Here is a 17082-nt window from a genome sequence, read left to right as displayed (position 1 = left end):
TCCAAGGGTGTCATAAGATCACGCGATCATATGCACTTTACTTTCTCTCTGAGGCCTGCAGAAGCAAACTGTGTTCCAGAGTTCCCTGCAGAGATGGTGTCTCTACAAAACAGAGTGGAGTGGTTTTTCCCCGGTCTGAAAGGACGACAGCAGGAGCCGCATCCCGTGGTAACGTGCAGTGTGGTTGGCAGACAGAACGCACTTTCAACCCCCCCACAGCTACGGAGGTTAGCTGAAAGCAAACCGTTTGTTGACTGTGGACGTTTCTTCAAACTTCATTGTTGCCTGGAAAACTCCTCAACGCGTTCATAAGAGGTTAGGTTTGGGCAGAATAATAGAGAAGGATTTAGATTGAAATGATCTAAACGTTTTTAATTTTATGAAGTTTGGTTTTGTTTTGGTTGAACTCAGCTATCTTGGTGCTAGCAGACTTATCTGCAGCACACGTGTTCAGTTTTGTGTTCTTTGTTTGTATGTTTTTAAAGTTAAGACAAACTTTACTTGAAAGGTGATTTTAAACAGAAGATTGATCATAACGCGGCGTCCGGGCTCATGCATTTTAACCCTTTTATTGACGGTATTTTTAAAGGTTTGTGTTTGATTCTGGTGCTAAGCTATCAGCCACCTTTGTTAGCTTTAACTGCTAACAGGTAAGAACATGTGCTTGCTGCCAAATAATATTTACACAGAAAGGTTTAGTTTTCAATCCAGTAAATAATAATTCCCTAACATCATTTTACTAAATTTGATAACTAAGTAAACACCATTAAGCCCCATTTCTCTGGAAAGATTTGGCTCTTTTCTAAAATATACCCTTAATAATATTTCTTTAAATATTATTTTAATAAATAAAGGCAGCTAATGAGACACCACTGAGAATTAGTCATCCAGAAGGTTGGATCTATTCAGCAGATCATTCTTTAAAACATTATTTTATTAAAATAATATTTTATGATCTTGCATTGTGAAGGGTCATCTAAACGTTTGCTGATTATTGCCAAAGTTGGTTCCAAGACTAACTTAACTTCATTTCCAGATACTTCAAGATAATCCTTGGTTCTCAAACATAAATAACATTGAATGGTAATGTTGCATCACTCTTTTGGTATTTTGTCCTAATACCACCGCCTTACTGGGCTGGTATTCACAGGACAACCTTTAACAGACCAAAATATTATTTGATAATATATTGATTAGAAATAATATTCTCAGATTCATAATCACAACACTATACAGTCAGGCAGTAAGTCTCTATAACCTGACCCTTAAGAATGCATAGTAGTTATATTACACTTCAAGCTTGTCATCATCTGTCTTATAAAGACATTTTGTCACATAAATGGACAATTTGTCAAAAGCTCTGGCCATGAATTATTTCGCTCCAGCATGTTGGATATCAAATTCAGATTTAAATCCTGTTTGATGGTGACCAATCCATGTCTTATTATTGACTGGAGTTGCACAGAATGTGTTGCATTCGACATTCAAGAACCTATTTTAATGCAGTTATGATGTGGGGAGATTCCTGACTACAGTTCCAGGATTTCAGCGTTCAATCTTTGAGCCATTTTATCACTTTTACCCTGTGACATGGTGCATCATTTTCCTAGAAAGAGCAATGATCATCATCAAAATATGCCAGGGTTGTTGAAAGAAGCGGGTATTGGAGAACGTATTGACCCACCCTTCATTAATCACATCCTAGGAATGTTTACCACTGTTCCATGTTTTCTCCAATTGTGGATTAAGACGTGGCTTAGAAATGGCTTTATAACTTCTTCCAGTCCAATAGATATTAATGACTCTGCTTGGACTGGCACATTATGTGTTGCTCTTTGAGATCTTTCAGCCTATATCATGTTGTCAGACAACGTATATTGAAGTTATTTCTCATTTCTACAGGTCTGGTAGGAAACAGGCCTTGGTGTGACTAGTAAAATATAACCAACAAAATGTGGTTAATCCCAGTTAATTTACTATGAGGCGGAATTGGTTTTATAAATAGGGACAGGTTGCTTGAAATAGGTTTTGCCCTTAGTAAATGAAATCGTCATTTGACAACAAATTTCTGTTTACTCACATTATTCTTTGCTGATATGAAATATATTTGACGACATGAATTATTTCAGCATGACAACAAAGGATGGAATCTGTAAGGGGCCAAATACTTCTTAACAGAACGTTTAATTAATGCAAATAATCAATAACCAATCCGTTACACAGTGAAGCCAACACATGCTCAAAGCCTTCATTGTTCACAGTATCACCCTAGAGCACTTATGTGGCTGAAAAATGTAGGTATAAGAGTTAATGTCTGGTTTCAGGATTAAGAGTGTGACAGATAAACCTGTAACAGCAGTTCTTGAGTACAAGCATGCAAATTAAAGCCATGTTAATACAGAATATATATGGAAGCTAAGAGCAAAGAATATTGCAAAGTATAACAGTCATCTGCAAACTAGCTTCCACAGAGCTTTAACAGTCCAGCTTAAATACTCTAGAAACCTGGACTATTTAAACGGCACTGTTAAAGTAATCAGTGGGTAGATCACAAAGAAAATTATAGATGTGTAAAAAGATAAAAAATAATGGCAAGAATTCACCCATAAATAGGAATAGGTTTCAGAACCACAGTTGTATTCATCATACCCAGCAATGATGTTGCCATTTACTTTTAGATGCATATAATGAATAGTAACAGAACAAAGAAACAAGAAATAAGTAAGGAGTTTTTTTCTGGTTGACTTGGTTCATTCTGAGTTCATAGTTCCGCTGAACTAGACTGCAGTTTGTTTTTAAGCAGAGTGGGAGTCAATAATCTCAATTTACACCGTTTGAATACCAGAGCAATGACAGCAGGGTTTGTTTTATTCAAACTAAACACGCCACCTAGAGATACAATTTGTCGATTTTGAGTTTGACGGGCCCTAGCTGGTGACCAGCAGGTCAGAAACTCTGTCTGGTCCAGATCGCATTACTGAAAATACCAAACTTTGCACAGGCTGCAGTCACTCAGTGAAGAAGATTCCAAGTTAGATATTTTCAGTATCAGTGAGGTGTTTGAATTAAGGTCAGAGGAAAGTCCAACTATTTTCTATGTATGTTGATATGGATCCACATTCTATATGGAACATGGAGACTGCTGTTTGATGCAGTCTTAAAATGAACAACATAGTGATAATTTCTTCTTGATCATTACTGGTGATTGTTAACCCACGGTTTTCTAAGGCATCAGCTGAACATCGTGGCAACCACAGGGCCTTTTAGATATCTGCCTGTTCTTTGGTATTATCTGTTTTAGCAGGTATATGTGGAAAAGGTAGACAGCCACAGAAGCCCTTAGGCAAGCTACCTTCACAACTATCAGCTATGTCACATAAGAGTTTTGAAAAGTGAGAGTGTGGATCTTCAGCTACAAAACGGTGCAAGGCTTCTTGTCCTTGAAGGGGTTCTCTGAAGTTGGGATGCCCATTAGCAAAGGGTCATTCTTGGCATGCTCTCCACAGTATCGCATCAGGTCTGATGAAGCTTTAGACACCTGCAAAAAAGAAAACAAAAACACAAATTAATCCACCTGCAGTTTTTAGAGTGCCTTAAAAAATATTCATACCCACTGAAACTGTTCACATTTTGTTACATTCCAACTGCAAATTTGAACAAGCACTTTTGGGACTTGATTTTATAGACCAGTACAAAGTGGGGCACAATTGTGTAGTAGAAGTCACAGAGTCCACTTGTGTCTAATCTAATGTTAGTAATAAATCCACCAACTCTGTGAAGACCTCAGAGGTGTGTTAGAGAACATTACTGGACAAACAGCTTCATGAAGAACAAGGAGCACAGCAGACAGGTGAGGGAGAGCACAGTGGTGAAGAATACAGCAGAATTATATCTGAAACATGTGGAAGATGATTCTCTGCTCAGATGTGACCAAAATCAAACTTTCTGGCCTACAGTGCGAAATGCAATTTATTGGTGAATGTTGCGACAACAATATGACGAGCAAAAAATCATTTATTAAGCGTTGGTGTCTTTTTGCTTTATGTTCGTTGTAAACATAAACTCCAGACTACTATAACTACCAACTAGACTGAAAAAATATACAATTCAATATTTCCTTACCACCTTTTCTAAAACTTTCTATGCAGTACTAAACACACGTCACGAAACACACTTATTTCCATTTCAACATAAAGGTTCTGCTGACAACCTTTGTTTGGCAATAAAATAAGTTAATCATAGTTTCTTAAGGACTTTAACTACTCATCATCTTAATGTGGCAGCATCATGCTGTGGTGATGCTTTTTCAGCAGAAATTACACGATGGATGGAGAAAAATATATGACATTCCTGGAAGAAACCTAAAAGAATTGCAGATAAACTTACATCAAAATGTGGTCCTATGAAATGTTTTCTTAGTGTTTAGTTGTATGTCCAGTTTTTTCCTGTTTGTATAGTTTCCCCTGTATGTGCTTGTATAATTGCTTTGCTCTGTCATTCGTCAGTTAAACCCAGCTGCTAAGTCCCTTCACAGTTGCCACTCATTGTATATGAACTCACTTTTCAATCGTTGCAGTAATCAGTCCTCCTCAATGTTTAAACACTTAGTTTTCTGTCATTTCTCACTAGATTCTCTGTTGCACTGTCATTGTTCCTGGTTCCTTGTTACTCCTGAGTTATAATGTTTTAGTTCTTGTTATGTTTTAGTGCTTCTACTATGCCTGCCTGCCTGCATTTGGGTCCTCCTAGCCGCAACGCGTAGGGGACACAGACACATGCCAGACTTTTCAGATTGCTATGTATAACAAAAAGACTGAAAACCATGTAAAAACCATTCAATTATTCACTGCTTTGTGTTTGTCTGTCAACTAACATCTCAATAAAATACATTGGATTTGTTGTGACATGTGACATAACGTAGATAGAGCAGATATGTGTGAATAATTCCGAATATAGCCAGACTTTTATCCTCTCGATGCGAGCTTCTCTCCTCAGCTGCTGCACCGTCCGCCTGGCCTGAGCGATGCTACCAGAGCTCAGCGTTTTGGATGACATCTCCACTTTCAGACGACTGTGCTTGAACCTGTAGAAGAGAGAAACCGACTTGTTAACTGGAGTTTAATTAGACAAAGCATACAGATCATATTTACAAAAGGTAAACTAACAATGCCAACAGTGGAATTAGGTTGTTTAAACATTGACTGGCAACATGGTGTTTCTGTGGGATTAAAGAAGCAACAAAAAGGTCAAGGTGCAGCTAAAAATGCAGTTGTGGCTACTGCTGCTTTATTAGAACTGCTTTATTAGAACGTCAATAAAAGCAGCAATAGGCCAGTAAAATCCGATTTGATATTATTATCAATGCTATATACTAACAAACAATGTCATTTAGAAACCAAGGTCTTCTTCTCTGTGTTGCTTGACAGCTGTTTGCAAATCCTCCCATGTGCAGGGTATCTGTTTGGCTAAGGTTAGTGCGTCCAGTTACAGTTATCATTCCTCGGTATATCTCTGAGAAAACAGGAGCAGTTTGTAAGAAACAGCAATAAACAACATGCTAAGAGCAGAAGACCGGTTTGATGAATTATAGTGAATGTTTAAAAAAATGAAAATGTATTCATAGTATTTTACCTTCAAAAATAATTTAATTAAGGTTAATAATTAATGATGTTCCTGGTAAAAACAAAACAAAACAGAAGCAGACTGAGCAGGCTGGCATTTACCAGACTACCTGATGCACAGTAAGACATATTTTAAAGTGACTTAAGCCAATTTGGGTGAATCAATTTATTTTTACATTTAGTTATGGCATTTCATATATTTTTACACTGCGTTTGTTTTGCATTAGTTAGCTACTCCGAATGTTTACACTCAACCTGGTCGCCAGTCTGAGTAACAGTTACAGTACGCTGAGTTCCTAATTCTCCAGAGGTCACTCAGACATCTACCACTGTAGGGAAGACACAGACTGCAGAACATCAATCAGATCAGAGCTAACAGATCACAAAGAGTGTGTAGTCCAAAGTATCTTATACCAGGTACCCCTACTTGGCTCCAGCTGAACAGTGTGGAGTCAGCTGTACCCAGTTACCTGCAGGAGAAAGTCTACACCTGGAGGGCACAGACCGAAGAAGCACAGTAAGACACAACCAAATAGCAGTAGCTTTATTGAACAATGCATAGATGGGGAAGGACACAAGCTGTTTGGTAAGCAGCTACTGCTCTAAAGTCTTTGTTGGACTCAGATGGACCATCATGCTAAAATACAGTTAAGTCTTTGTTGGACTTAACTGTATTTTAGCATGATGGTCCATCTGAGATGACTCTAATAAGCACAGAGGAGCTGATACCACCTCTGTATAAAGTTAGACTAATGGTACGTTTTAGAGATATTCTGATCAGATCCCAGATATCAGCTTCACATAGGGTTGCCTACTTTTACCCATGTAGAGTGAGACTCAAGCTTTTCTTCTATTTCTCAATCTCTCACTTAACCCACATAAATTTCCCTCCAAATAAGGAAAGTACCTGCACTGAAATGATCTTTTTTCACACTGTTTTGATTGTGTAAACACAAGAGAATCTGGCTGTTTCTCTCGGAGGTCCTGATCACTCTGCAGATGCTTAAAGTCTTTTATAATCTAGTGGAAACAATCCTGGTTTGGACACCCTTTGTAATGTAATCCAAAGGGTTCCCTTTATCCTGTTGTTGGTTCTAATGATATTGATGAATGATTGTCCTTCACGCAGTGGCAGTGAAAGATCAGACGTGCACTCTTGGGGACTGAAATCACTCCTGATTAATTTAAGTGTTTAATCATTTTGTAATTTTGTTGTGCAAAGGCAGAAATAATACAAATGTCTCCCAATCTTTTCTTAAAGAATTCAGTCCTTTCATAATAAATTAGTTGACAAAATCCCTAAATGGAAAATGTTTTACACCAAACCACAATTATAATCACAAAAGCTGTTTATGGTACTTTGTTTAAATTGTCCTTGCCTAGACAAATGCATGAGTTACTTTATACACACTAAATGAAAAGAACATAAACCAAAGACCTTGGGTCCATACTTCTGCAATTAAATAACAGGTCCAGGCAGGGAAAAACAGACAAATAATAAAAATGAAAGAAAAAGCTCAATCAATGTCATGCATACAGGAAATGATGTTACTCCGATGTTGAAGCAGAATGTTTTTATCTAAATGGCTGTGCAACTTCTGGGAAATGACTGTTGACTTAATGTTGAATTAACTCAATATGCGCAAAAGCTCTGACCCAACCTAACACACTACTGTGTCACAATTCCCTCTTCCAGGATGCAATGCTTTGCCTTTACCGGCTCACTACGTCACTCCCTATACTACTTGCAGGAGAGGCAGCACAGTTGCTATTTTCAGCATTTCATTCCGGCCAACTGCTGTGCAGCACTCAGAGGGGAAAACTGACATTGAGCAAATCCTGATCTCTCCTGCATGGAGCACCTCAGCAAGCTTACGACGGAGGAACAATTTCCTGGAATGTGTATGGCTAATACAAAGTAGTTCCTTTGTATTAGCCTCCACAGGAAAAACTTTGAAGGCTTAAGCCAGAGGAACAAAACAAAGTGTATTTAATGTTACAGTGAGTGGTCCACTGTTAAGCAACAAATTAGAAACCTTGATCTGCACCTACAGTTGCTCTGTTCTGATCATTTGATCTGATCATTGGGAGAAATGAAGAAAACTGCAGGATGTGGAGTGGTGACGTGGAACACTCAGTGTTTGCTCTATGCTCTGGTGCCGGATATTATGGAGGAGGGGGACCGGTTGAAATTAAGTCAGATGAAACATGGGCAACTGCAGGCCCAACTACAGAGAGGAGAAGAGACCAGGCATCCCTCTAATCCCATTCCTCTTCCCCCACCCACTGCCCTTCCGCTTCCTCCACAGGAAACTGGATCGCCAGTTACCCTCCAAAGCATAAATGATTAAATATGGGGTGGAGGCTTCAAAAATAGAAGCTTCACACAGAAGTGTTACCAAGGAAACAGAGAAATTAGTTCTGGTGCAGCTATAAATAGATAGGAGTTTTAAAGCACTTCTTTAGGTCAAGCCGTCCAGCAGATTAAAGATTCACTGGTGTTTAAAATCACAAGCAACATTACACTTTTTCAAAGTGCACACATACACTCAATTTGTTGTTGTAAGTTTTGCTTTCTTGACCTTTGGACTCATTGTTCCATGTCGTGCCTCTCATGTCAACACAGCTGTAGCATTAAAACACACAACGGCAGCAGCTAGGTGTGAGTGGCTGCAAAAGAGATAGCTGCGTCACAGCATGGCCGCGCACAGGCACTGTGTGACGCTGGCTGCTTTACAGACCCATGGTTCCTACTGATAAACTCCTTTTTTTATAAGATGGTGTGTGCAAACATTTAGTGCATCCAAATGTGCGCTGGAAAATTGCTAAGTTCATCTCTGCAACTCTGCCCCCTATGTTTTGTAGGTAGTATAGCAAAGGCCATTAATGGCTCATTTATACTTTTCCATATTCCAACAGACCCATTCCAAAGGAAAGATTAACATCTTGTCACAAAGTTTTGCAGAGGATTTAAAGTCCACTGTCCATTTAAATCTGGTAAGTTGGAGCAGAAAAACAGGTAAAACATTCCCCCAAGTACTAGGAATGGAAACACTCTAAAACACACTTACAGCCAGGGTTTAGCATTGACATCACCAACCATGCAGCTTCAGTTCATGTGGTGGTATTTACTGTAACATTGTATCTTTGCAGAAAGATAGGGATGAGGCTTAAAAAGTTTACTTTGCCTTTTTGTAATTTTCTCTCTGTATTTCTGCCCTTGAACAATGTCTAACTTTATTACTCCTAAGCACAGGTAATTTGACTGTTGTAGAACAGGAGCATACAGGTCCTTCTCAAAAAATTAGCATATTGTGATAAAGTTCATTATTTTCTATAATGTGATGATGAAAATTTAACATTCATGTATTTTAGATTCGTTGCACACTAACTGAAATATTTCAGGTCTTTTATTGTCTTAATATGGATGATTTTGGCATACAGCTCATGAAAACCCAAAATTCCTATCTCACAAAATCAGCATATTTCATCTGACCAATAAAAGAAAAGTGTTTTTAATACAAAAAAACGTCAACCTTCAAATAATCATGTACAGTTATGCACTCAATACTTGGTCGGGAATCCTTTTGCAGAAATGACTGCTTCAATGCGGCGTGGCATGGAGGCAATCAGCCTGTGGCACTGAGGTCTTATGGAAGCCCAGGATGCTTCGATAGCGGCCTTTAGCTCATCCAGAGTGTTGGGTCTTGAGTCTCTCAACGTTCTCTTCACAATATCCCACAGATTCTCTATGGGGTTCAGGTCAGGGGAGTTGGCAGGCCAATTGAGCACAGTGATACCATGGTCAGTAAACCATTTACCAGTGGTTTTGGCACTGTGAGCAGGTGCCAGGTCGTGCTGAAAAATGAAATCTTATTCTCCATAAAGCTTTTCAGCAGATGGAAGCATGAAGTGCTCCAAAATCTCCTGATAGCTAGCTGCATTGACCCTGCTCTTGATAAAACACAGTGGACCAACACCAGCAGCTGACACGGCACCCCAGACCATCACTGACTGTGGGTACTTGACACTGGACTTCTGGCATTTTGGCATTTCCTTCTCCCCAGTCTTCCTCCCGACTCTGGCACCTTGATTTCCGAATGACATGCAGAATTTGCTTTCATCCGAAAAAAGTACTTTGGACCACTGAGCAACAGTCCAGTGCTGCTTCTCTGTAGCCCAGGACTGGGGAATGCGGCACCTGTAGCCCATTTCCTGCACACGCCTGTGCACGGTGGCTCTGGATGTTTCTACTCCAGACTCAGTCCACTGCTTCTGCAGGTCCCTCAAGGTCTGGAATCGGCCCTTCTCCACAATCTTCCTCAGGGTCCGGTCACCTCTTCTCATTGTACAGCGTTTTCTGCCACACTTTTTCCTTCCCACAGACTTCCCACTGAGGTGCCTTGATACAGCACTCTGGGAACAGCCTATTCGTTCAGAAATGTCTTTCTGTGTCTTACCCTCTTGCTTGATGGTGTCAATAGTGGCCTTCTGGACAGCAGTCAGGTTCTCAGTCTTACCCATGATTGGGGTTTTGAGTGATGAACCAGGCTGGGAGTTTTAAAGACCTCAGGAATCTTTTGCAGGTGTTTAGAGTTAACTCGTTGATTCAGATGATTAGGTTCATAGCTCGTTTAGAGACCCTTTTAATGATATGCTAATTTTGTGAGATAGGAATTTTGGGTTTTCATGAGCTGTATGCCAAAATCATCCGTATTAAGACAATAAAAGACCTGAAATATTTCAGTTAGTGTGCAATGAATCTAAAATATATGAATGTTAAATTTTCATCATGACATTATGGAAAATAATGAACTTTATCACAATATGCTAATTTTTTGAGAAGGACCTGTATGTACTCAACCACAGTGGTTACCTCCAAAGAAGGCAGCAATCATCCCTTTGCATCAAATCACCTAGATGTGTAGGGAAATTCCTAAGAATCTGAAACTTGAAAGAACAGTTTTCTGGATTTTCCAGACCTTTAAGGTGAGGAGTTTTGATATCAAGTTGATATCAATGAAGGAGACTTCAGGATGTCCAAGAGAGCCTAGCAAGAGGATTGTGGTGCACCCATTACAGAGACTGCCCAACATTGGCTTCAGATGGTTGAGTGCATCTGCATTTACATGCATTCATTGTCTATACCCACTTATCCTTGCAGCATCTCAGGAGAATGGTGCCTATATCCAGCGGTTATTGGGAGAGAGGCAGTGAACGCCCTGGCCATCACAGGGCAAACAACCCTGCACACACACTCACACCTGAGGGCAATCTAGAGTAACCAGCTAACCTAACAGCCATGTTTTTGAACAGTGGGAGGAAGCAAGAATACTAGGAGGGAACCCACATATGCATGGGGATAACATGCAAATTCCATGCAGAGAGACATTTTAAGATGTTATGAGAGCCCCATTCTCCCTGTTTACCTTTCAAAAATGTTAACCATCAAACTAATTGAGAAATGGTGTGGAAATAAGAAGCCACATGGTATGGATTCTATGAATGTCCTAAAAAATCTGTGAGCTCTGTCCTGCAGTGCCTTGCAAACATATTCACACCACTTGAACTATTTTATGTCACAATCACAAACTTCCATGTATTTCTGTGGGATTGTAGGTGACACACCAATGGAAAGTAGTGTATGATTGCAAAGTGGAAGGAAAATGACCCATGCTAAAAATCGGAACTAAAAATCGGAACAATGTCCGGGATTCATTTGTATTCTGTCCCTCTTACCCTGATGCCCCTAAATGAAATGAATTGTGCCTATTTAGTAAGCATGAGTATACCTGTATTTTTTTTTATTTTTTGCAGAACTTGCAGAGAAACTGAGTTCGGACATGATGCATTATGCATGAGTGTTTATTTGAGAATAATTTCCTAGTTTGAGATTCATTTCCTTTATTTTAGGACCTGATAATGACCTGATGAAGTTTATTTTTATTACAAACAATCCTTAGAAAGATAATTTATTTACCTTTTTGTACAATTGTAGTGTACCAGGTCCCAAACTGTTGCAATACTCTGCCAAGGAGTTGAGTGAAAATACTGTTGTTAGTTTATAAAGCTTAAATTTTTCTGGGACAAAATACTCTTTGGATCTTCAGGTACTTTCGTACGTTTAAGTCGCTGGCAGCAGGATCGGGTTTGCCTTCTGTCGTAAAAAGTTACAGATAAACAAAAAGAAGCTACTGTTATTTTGTGTTCACAATAATGGTAGAACAAGCTCCTAGAGAGCTGCATGCTTTCTGTAACTCATGCTTCATTCCACCCTATTCTGAAGAATTTCCTTCTTGCCACTGCAAATTAAACAAATTTAATGAAGGACTTTCCTGTAAAGTCTGTTATGTTTCATAAACTGCACAACCTTAATGTTGAACTGGGCTATATAGATAATCATGGCTCAGTCAGGGCTGACAACAATGCAGGAACCACTGCCCCTGCTTTTATAAAAACACATTCAACAGCTTTTTATTGCTCTTTTTGGACAAAATATCAGCAACCTACATTCTCAGAATTTTGGGAGCAACACATCAACATCAACATGCTCAGCACCATACCTCACAAAATGATTTTGTCACATTACTTTTTATAAGGATTTTATGTGATGGATCAACAGAACATTGTTATCACATGTTTTTTTAACAAATAAAAATCTGTAAACTGCAGAACGCATATGTATTCTCCCAACTGATTCTACACCTTCTACAACCATATTCACTGCAGTTACAGCTGCAAGTGTTTTGGGGTATGTCTTTACCAGCTTTGCACATCTAGAAACTGATCTTTTTACACGTTCTTCTTTTCAAAATATCTCCACCTCAGATTGGATGGAGAGTGTCTGTAAACATCAATTCTTTAAGTCTTAGAGTAAATTCCCGGTTGGATTTACATCTGGACTTTGATTGGGCCAATCTAATATATGAGTAAACATTGATCTAAACCATCCCCTTGTAACCCTAGCTGTATGGTTAAGGTTGTGATGGAAGGGGAACCTCCACTGTGGGTCTCTTGGTCACTTCTCTCATTAATGCTCATTTACCCATTCTGTCAGTTTAGCCTGGTGGCCGGCTCTTTTAAGTTTAGGGTGTTCTTATTTTTGCACAGGGATATAATATGCTCAGAGTTGGCATAGGGTCACAAATATACCTGTAAAATTTAGTGAAAATATATTTGTTATCATACAAATTTGACAAAACAATTATTTTATTTTTCAGTGAGCTCTTCCTCTCTGTTTAGAATCAGCATCAATATCTCTGAAACAACAGTTAGGTAAAATTACATAAAATACATAAGTTCATGGAAAATATCCCTCTTTGAGTTATGGCCCAGAGCAAAGATGTGTAACTAACTGTCCTTTTCTGAACCGCAGCAGCAGGAAGGGACCTTTGAAGGCTAATTACATTGGCAGTGAACACTCCTCCCTCAGGCCTGATGTGCCTCATGTGGTATATTGTCTTTACTTAGTGGAAAGGTGAACAGGGTTTGCACACAGCTCCAGCAGGACTGGTGTATCACACGTAGCTAACTGAGAGCAGCCAGGTCTGGTGAGGCCCCTCTGGCCTCAGGCAGAGGGGCCTCACCAGACTTGGCTGCTCTCAGAGGGGTAGTGTTCAGTTTTACAAAAACCCTGCAAGTTCTGACAAATAGTAATAGGCACACAATATCTTGATTCATCGCATCATTTAACTTTTCTCAGTGGCCCCATGCATAATGCATAATGTGTATTTTTGGGAATTAAAGAAAATACCTCCAATAATTCAACAAAAATTAGGAAGTTAAGGTTGAAAACAACAGAAGGTACTGGCTTTATTATTTGGCTTTATTAACTGAGCTGGATGTTTTCTCCACATTCCATGCTAATCTATGCTGTTTTCATGGCTGTACCATTCTGTTTAACACATTTATAATAGTGTTTGGTTTTTTTTCTTTATTATTTTGAATTGTTCTTATTGCCTGGGGTTTAGAGTGCCTGAAAGTGATCCAAACTCTCCTTTGCTTGCTTCCATCTCCCATGCTTGTTGTTGGGAGTCTCAGCATACTCCAGCTGGACATTGTGTGTTTCTGCCTCTGTTATAAGAGACCTACTTGCATGTCCACTAACAATGCTTTTATCTCACAATGTTTTCCCGACAGCTCGGTACATACTTCTGTAATTTTTTCTACAGGCTTTTGATAGAAAGGGGAACATCTGCAGCACTTGAGATTTATGGACCTGTTGCCTATATTTCTGCAACATTTTAACACACAAGTCCAAGACTTAATGTCTGTGGTCAAAAATAATTAGAAATGAATTATATAGAAATGTTTCTCTGATAAATCCTATTCTAGCTTGGCATTTGAGCTTAGGTGGAAGGCAATGTCTTGGTAAGTTTTCTGCTTCCATTCCATTAAAAAATCTGTGAGATGTTAAAAACTTAGGATGTGATTTCACAATGTTTTATTGCGAATGTATTTTTTTTTTCTGTTATTAAATGAAACAAGCAATATTTAAATAAAACAATGTAACTGATTTTCATGAAAAGGGATGTCATAATGTAGAACTGTGTGATGTTTGAGCAGGTAACAATTACCGAGGCAGCGTTTTGGTGAAACAGGTTCAGGAGTCCGGTTCCTTCAGGGGTGAGTATGGTTGGTAGAGGAAAAGGGGAAATCAGACCTGATGGTGAGATAATCTTACTGGTGCGAGTCGCAGAAGTGATTCCGGAGAAGGTGAGTAATATCACGGAGGCTGAGCTTGACAGGAATGGTAGTCAGTTTACATGGGTTACTCTCCGTTGTTTGTTACCTCAGATGGTGGTGCGAGATGCTGGAGGGTAGACAGAAGCATAAGACAGGAGATGCAAGAGAGTGGTTGGTGTCTTCCATGAGCAGGCAGGTTCCAGGAAGCTGGAGGAGGCTCTTTGTAGGAAAAACACAGTTAAGTGCTTTAACCAATAGAGGACTTGGACAAAGGACATCAGTAATCCAGGTGCGGTTCTTCAGCGGTCTGATTCACTCTGGCAACAAAGGTAGAAAATTCTGGTGAGCAAGATGGTCAAGGCGACAAGAGCTTACAGAGCTAGGTCTGCTGCTCTGATTACTACTCTGGGCGAGTAAACAATCCGACGCCTTCTTCAGGGTTCCAGCTGCGTATGAACGCTGTCCTTGATGAGCCCTGATGGAAAGCAGCTGTGCAGCTGGTCCTGCCTGTCGCACCTTGCAGCCGAGAGAGAAAAAGGGATGAAACACAAGCAAACCACACAAACTTGTGCTCAGCTCCGTGACATGACAAGAGATTTGTAAATTTGTAAGACCACACCTAATTTGCCTAATTGAAACAACATTTTGTACTTTTATGGTGTCAAATTACTACTTTTTTGTCGTTTCTTCAAAAATGCAGTGTTTTGCTAACTTTAATGAATGAAAACCATTTAGTTTTCTCCTTGACCCGTCTGCTGTGGTCCTTGGTCTTCATGATCCTGTTTGTTCACTAACGTTCTCTAACACACCTCTGAGGCTTTCATAGAACAGCTAGATTTAAGTTAGACACAGGTGTGAATATAAAACTGTTAATAAACATAATAAACCCTGTTTATTATGTAGGTGAGTTCTCAAGGCAATAGATGCATCAGCGTTTATTTAGGCGTATCAGATCAACATGCACAACATGATTTTTGTTAGCAAAACATTTTGAAATCAATATGGCATTTTCCTTATAAATCAAATAAATTCCAGATCCAATATATAGATGTTTTTGGTTGTGATGTAAACATTTTTAAAAGGTTCAAGGGTTACGAATACTTACAAGCCACTGTATGTATGAGACAGAAGAGTTTGAATTTGCTGGGATCTTTGGTGATAGATAGATAGATAGATAGATAGATAGATAGATAGATAGATAGATAGACAGACAGACAGACAGACAGACAGACAGACAGACAGACAGACAGACAGACAGACAGACAGACAGACAGACAGACAGACAGATAGACAGATAGATAGATAGATAGATAGATAGATATAGATAGATAGATAGATAGATAGATAGATAGATAGATAGATACCCATTGTCAGGTAACATAGTTCGTCTCTACATCTGCAAGTTAAAACTCTACCATGCAAAGCCACATACAGTGCCTTGCGAAAGTATTCGGCCCCCTTGAACTGGTCAACCTCTTGCCACATATCAGGATTCAAACATAAAGATATGTTTGACCATTACACCCTAATGTGTAGAAATTTCCATGTATATATTATTACAATGTGTGAGTGGTTTTATTTTGAAAAAACAAGAAACATCCTTTTGCTTCTATCAGTGCATATGACAAGTAGGATGATACACAGTAAAAGGGAGCAGGAAGAGGTCACTTGAAAGTGTTTTTTATGCATGTCTCATGTTCAACAGCACTGACAATTTTTAAAGGCAATTCATAAACCAACATCGTATAGCCATCAGTTGGACTACAAGAAGAAATTGCACATCCATAAGTTGAATGATGTGCCTTAGTTGAATTTCTAGTAATTTATGCTTCATTCTTTTATTTTTACTGCAGAATCAAGGATGCCTTTTTTAGCTGCCATGATGCTCTTTATTTTCGCTGTCTCCATGTGTTTTGTGAAAGAACCGAGGCAGTAGGTAGTCGCAGTCTGGTATCAGCTGATTTGAGTAAGGGCTGCCTAAAGGTGGGATGCAGCAATTAAAAAGGGTCTGTGCAGCAACTATACTGAGAGGAACGGCTCCACTTACTGGAACATTCGCTGAGTCAAATATAGTTTCTTGATCAGTCATGCTTGAAAACAGAACAAAAACAAAAAAAGTGGCACCTGACACTGATGTTTTTAACATTTGGGATTTTTCTGAGACTTATTTATATGTCCCATTCTTTATCGACCTTGCAGAATTCTACTCCATACTTTTTTTGGTTCCACGAAGCCAGCTTGAATTTTGAAAACTCACACGTGTGCGGGACATTGCCGGCTTTTTTAGGATTTATGAATAACCTGAGGAAGCTCAGAGTTCAGCATATCTTTGCGTTGTTTTGATAGAATTGTTTTATGAAATATGTTATTAACATTATAACACTGAAAAGTTTTCATTATATTAATTTGAATAAAAATATGGCTTAATCTTCTCTTTCAGCGGTGCTAAGAAAAGATAAATGCAAAGTTAGGTTTTTAATTCAGACAAATTGAGAAACCTAAAATATTTTCTTTGATTTAAAACAAGTCTAAAATACTACCTAAACTAAACTAAACGTATTATATTGAAAACCAGACAATGTAAAGAAACATTTCACTTTACAATTTTGTAACTTAGAATCAAAAAAGAGGAAAGGTGTCTTTGTACTGCAACCAAAAGAGACCATCTCCTGTCTGTTTAAAAAAAAATAAAAAAATTGCTGTCAGACACAGAGTTTCTCTGTTATCAAGCGGGTACACAGTTAAACTGCTTGGCAACAACACGGGCTGCACACAC

General features: G+C 38.9%; 1 protein-coding gene across 5 annotated transcripts in view; it reads right to left on the bottom strand.

Moving 5' to 3' along the window:
- Positions 1 to 2165: 2165 nt before the first annotated feature.
- gng12b (guanine nucleotide binding protein (G protein), gamma 12b) overlaps positions 2166 to 17082 on the bottom strand; it is a 45772-nt gene continuing 30855 nt past the window's right edge. For 3 of the 5 annotated variants that reach the window (XM_047374012.1, XM_047374013.1, XM_047374015.1), the window contains 2 exons: positions 4963 to 5083; positions 2166 to 3538 (listed from right to left, as the gene is read on the bottom strand). In XM_047374012.1, the coding sequence (XP_047229968.1) occupies positions 3413 to 3538; positions 4963 to 5083 (247 nt within the window). In that variant the 3' untranslated portion in view covers positions 2166 to 3412. Of the gene's footprint in view, positions 3539 to 4962; positions 5084 to 5376; positions 8239 to 14197; positions 14823 to 17082 lie in introns of those variants that run through there. The other 2 variants (XM_047374014.1, XM_047374016.1) reach the window with 2 other exon arrangements.

Source organism: Girardinichthys multiradiatus, chromosome 9 (assembly GCF_021462225.1).
Source record: "Girardinichthys multiradiatus isolate DD_20200921_A chromosome 9, DD_fGirMul_XY1, whole genome shotgun sequence".
Taxonomy (NCBI): Eukaryota; Metazoa; Chordata; class Actinopteri; order Cyprinodontiformes; family Goodeidae; genus Girardinichthys; species Girardinichthys multiradiatus.
The sequence above is the reverse complement of the archived record's forward strand: the minus strand, read 5'-3'. Positions and strand labels throughout refer to the sequence as shown.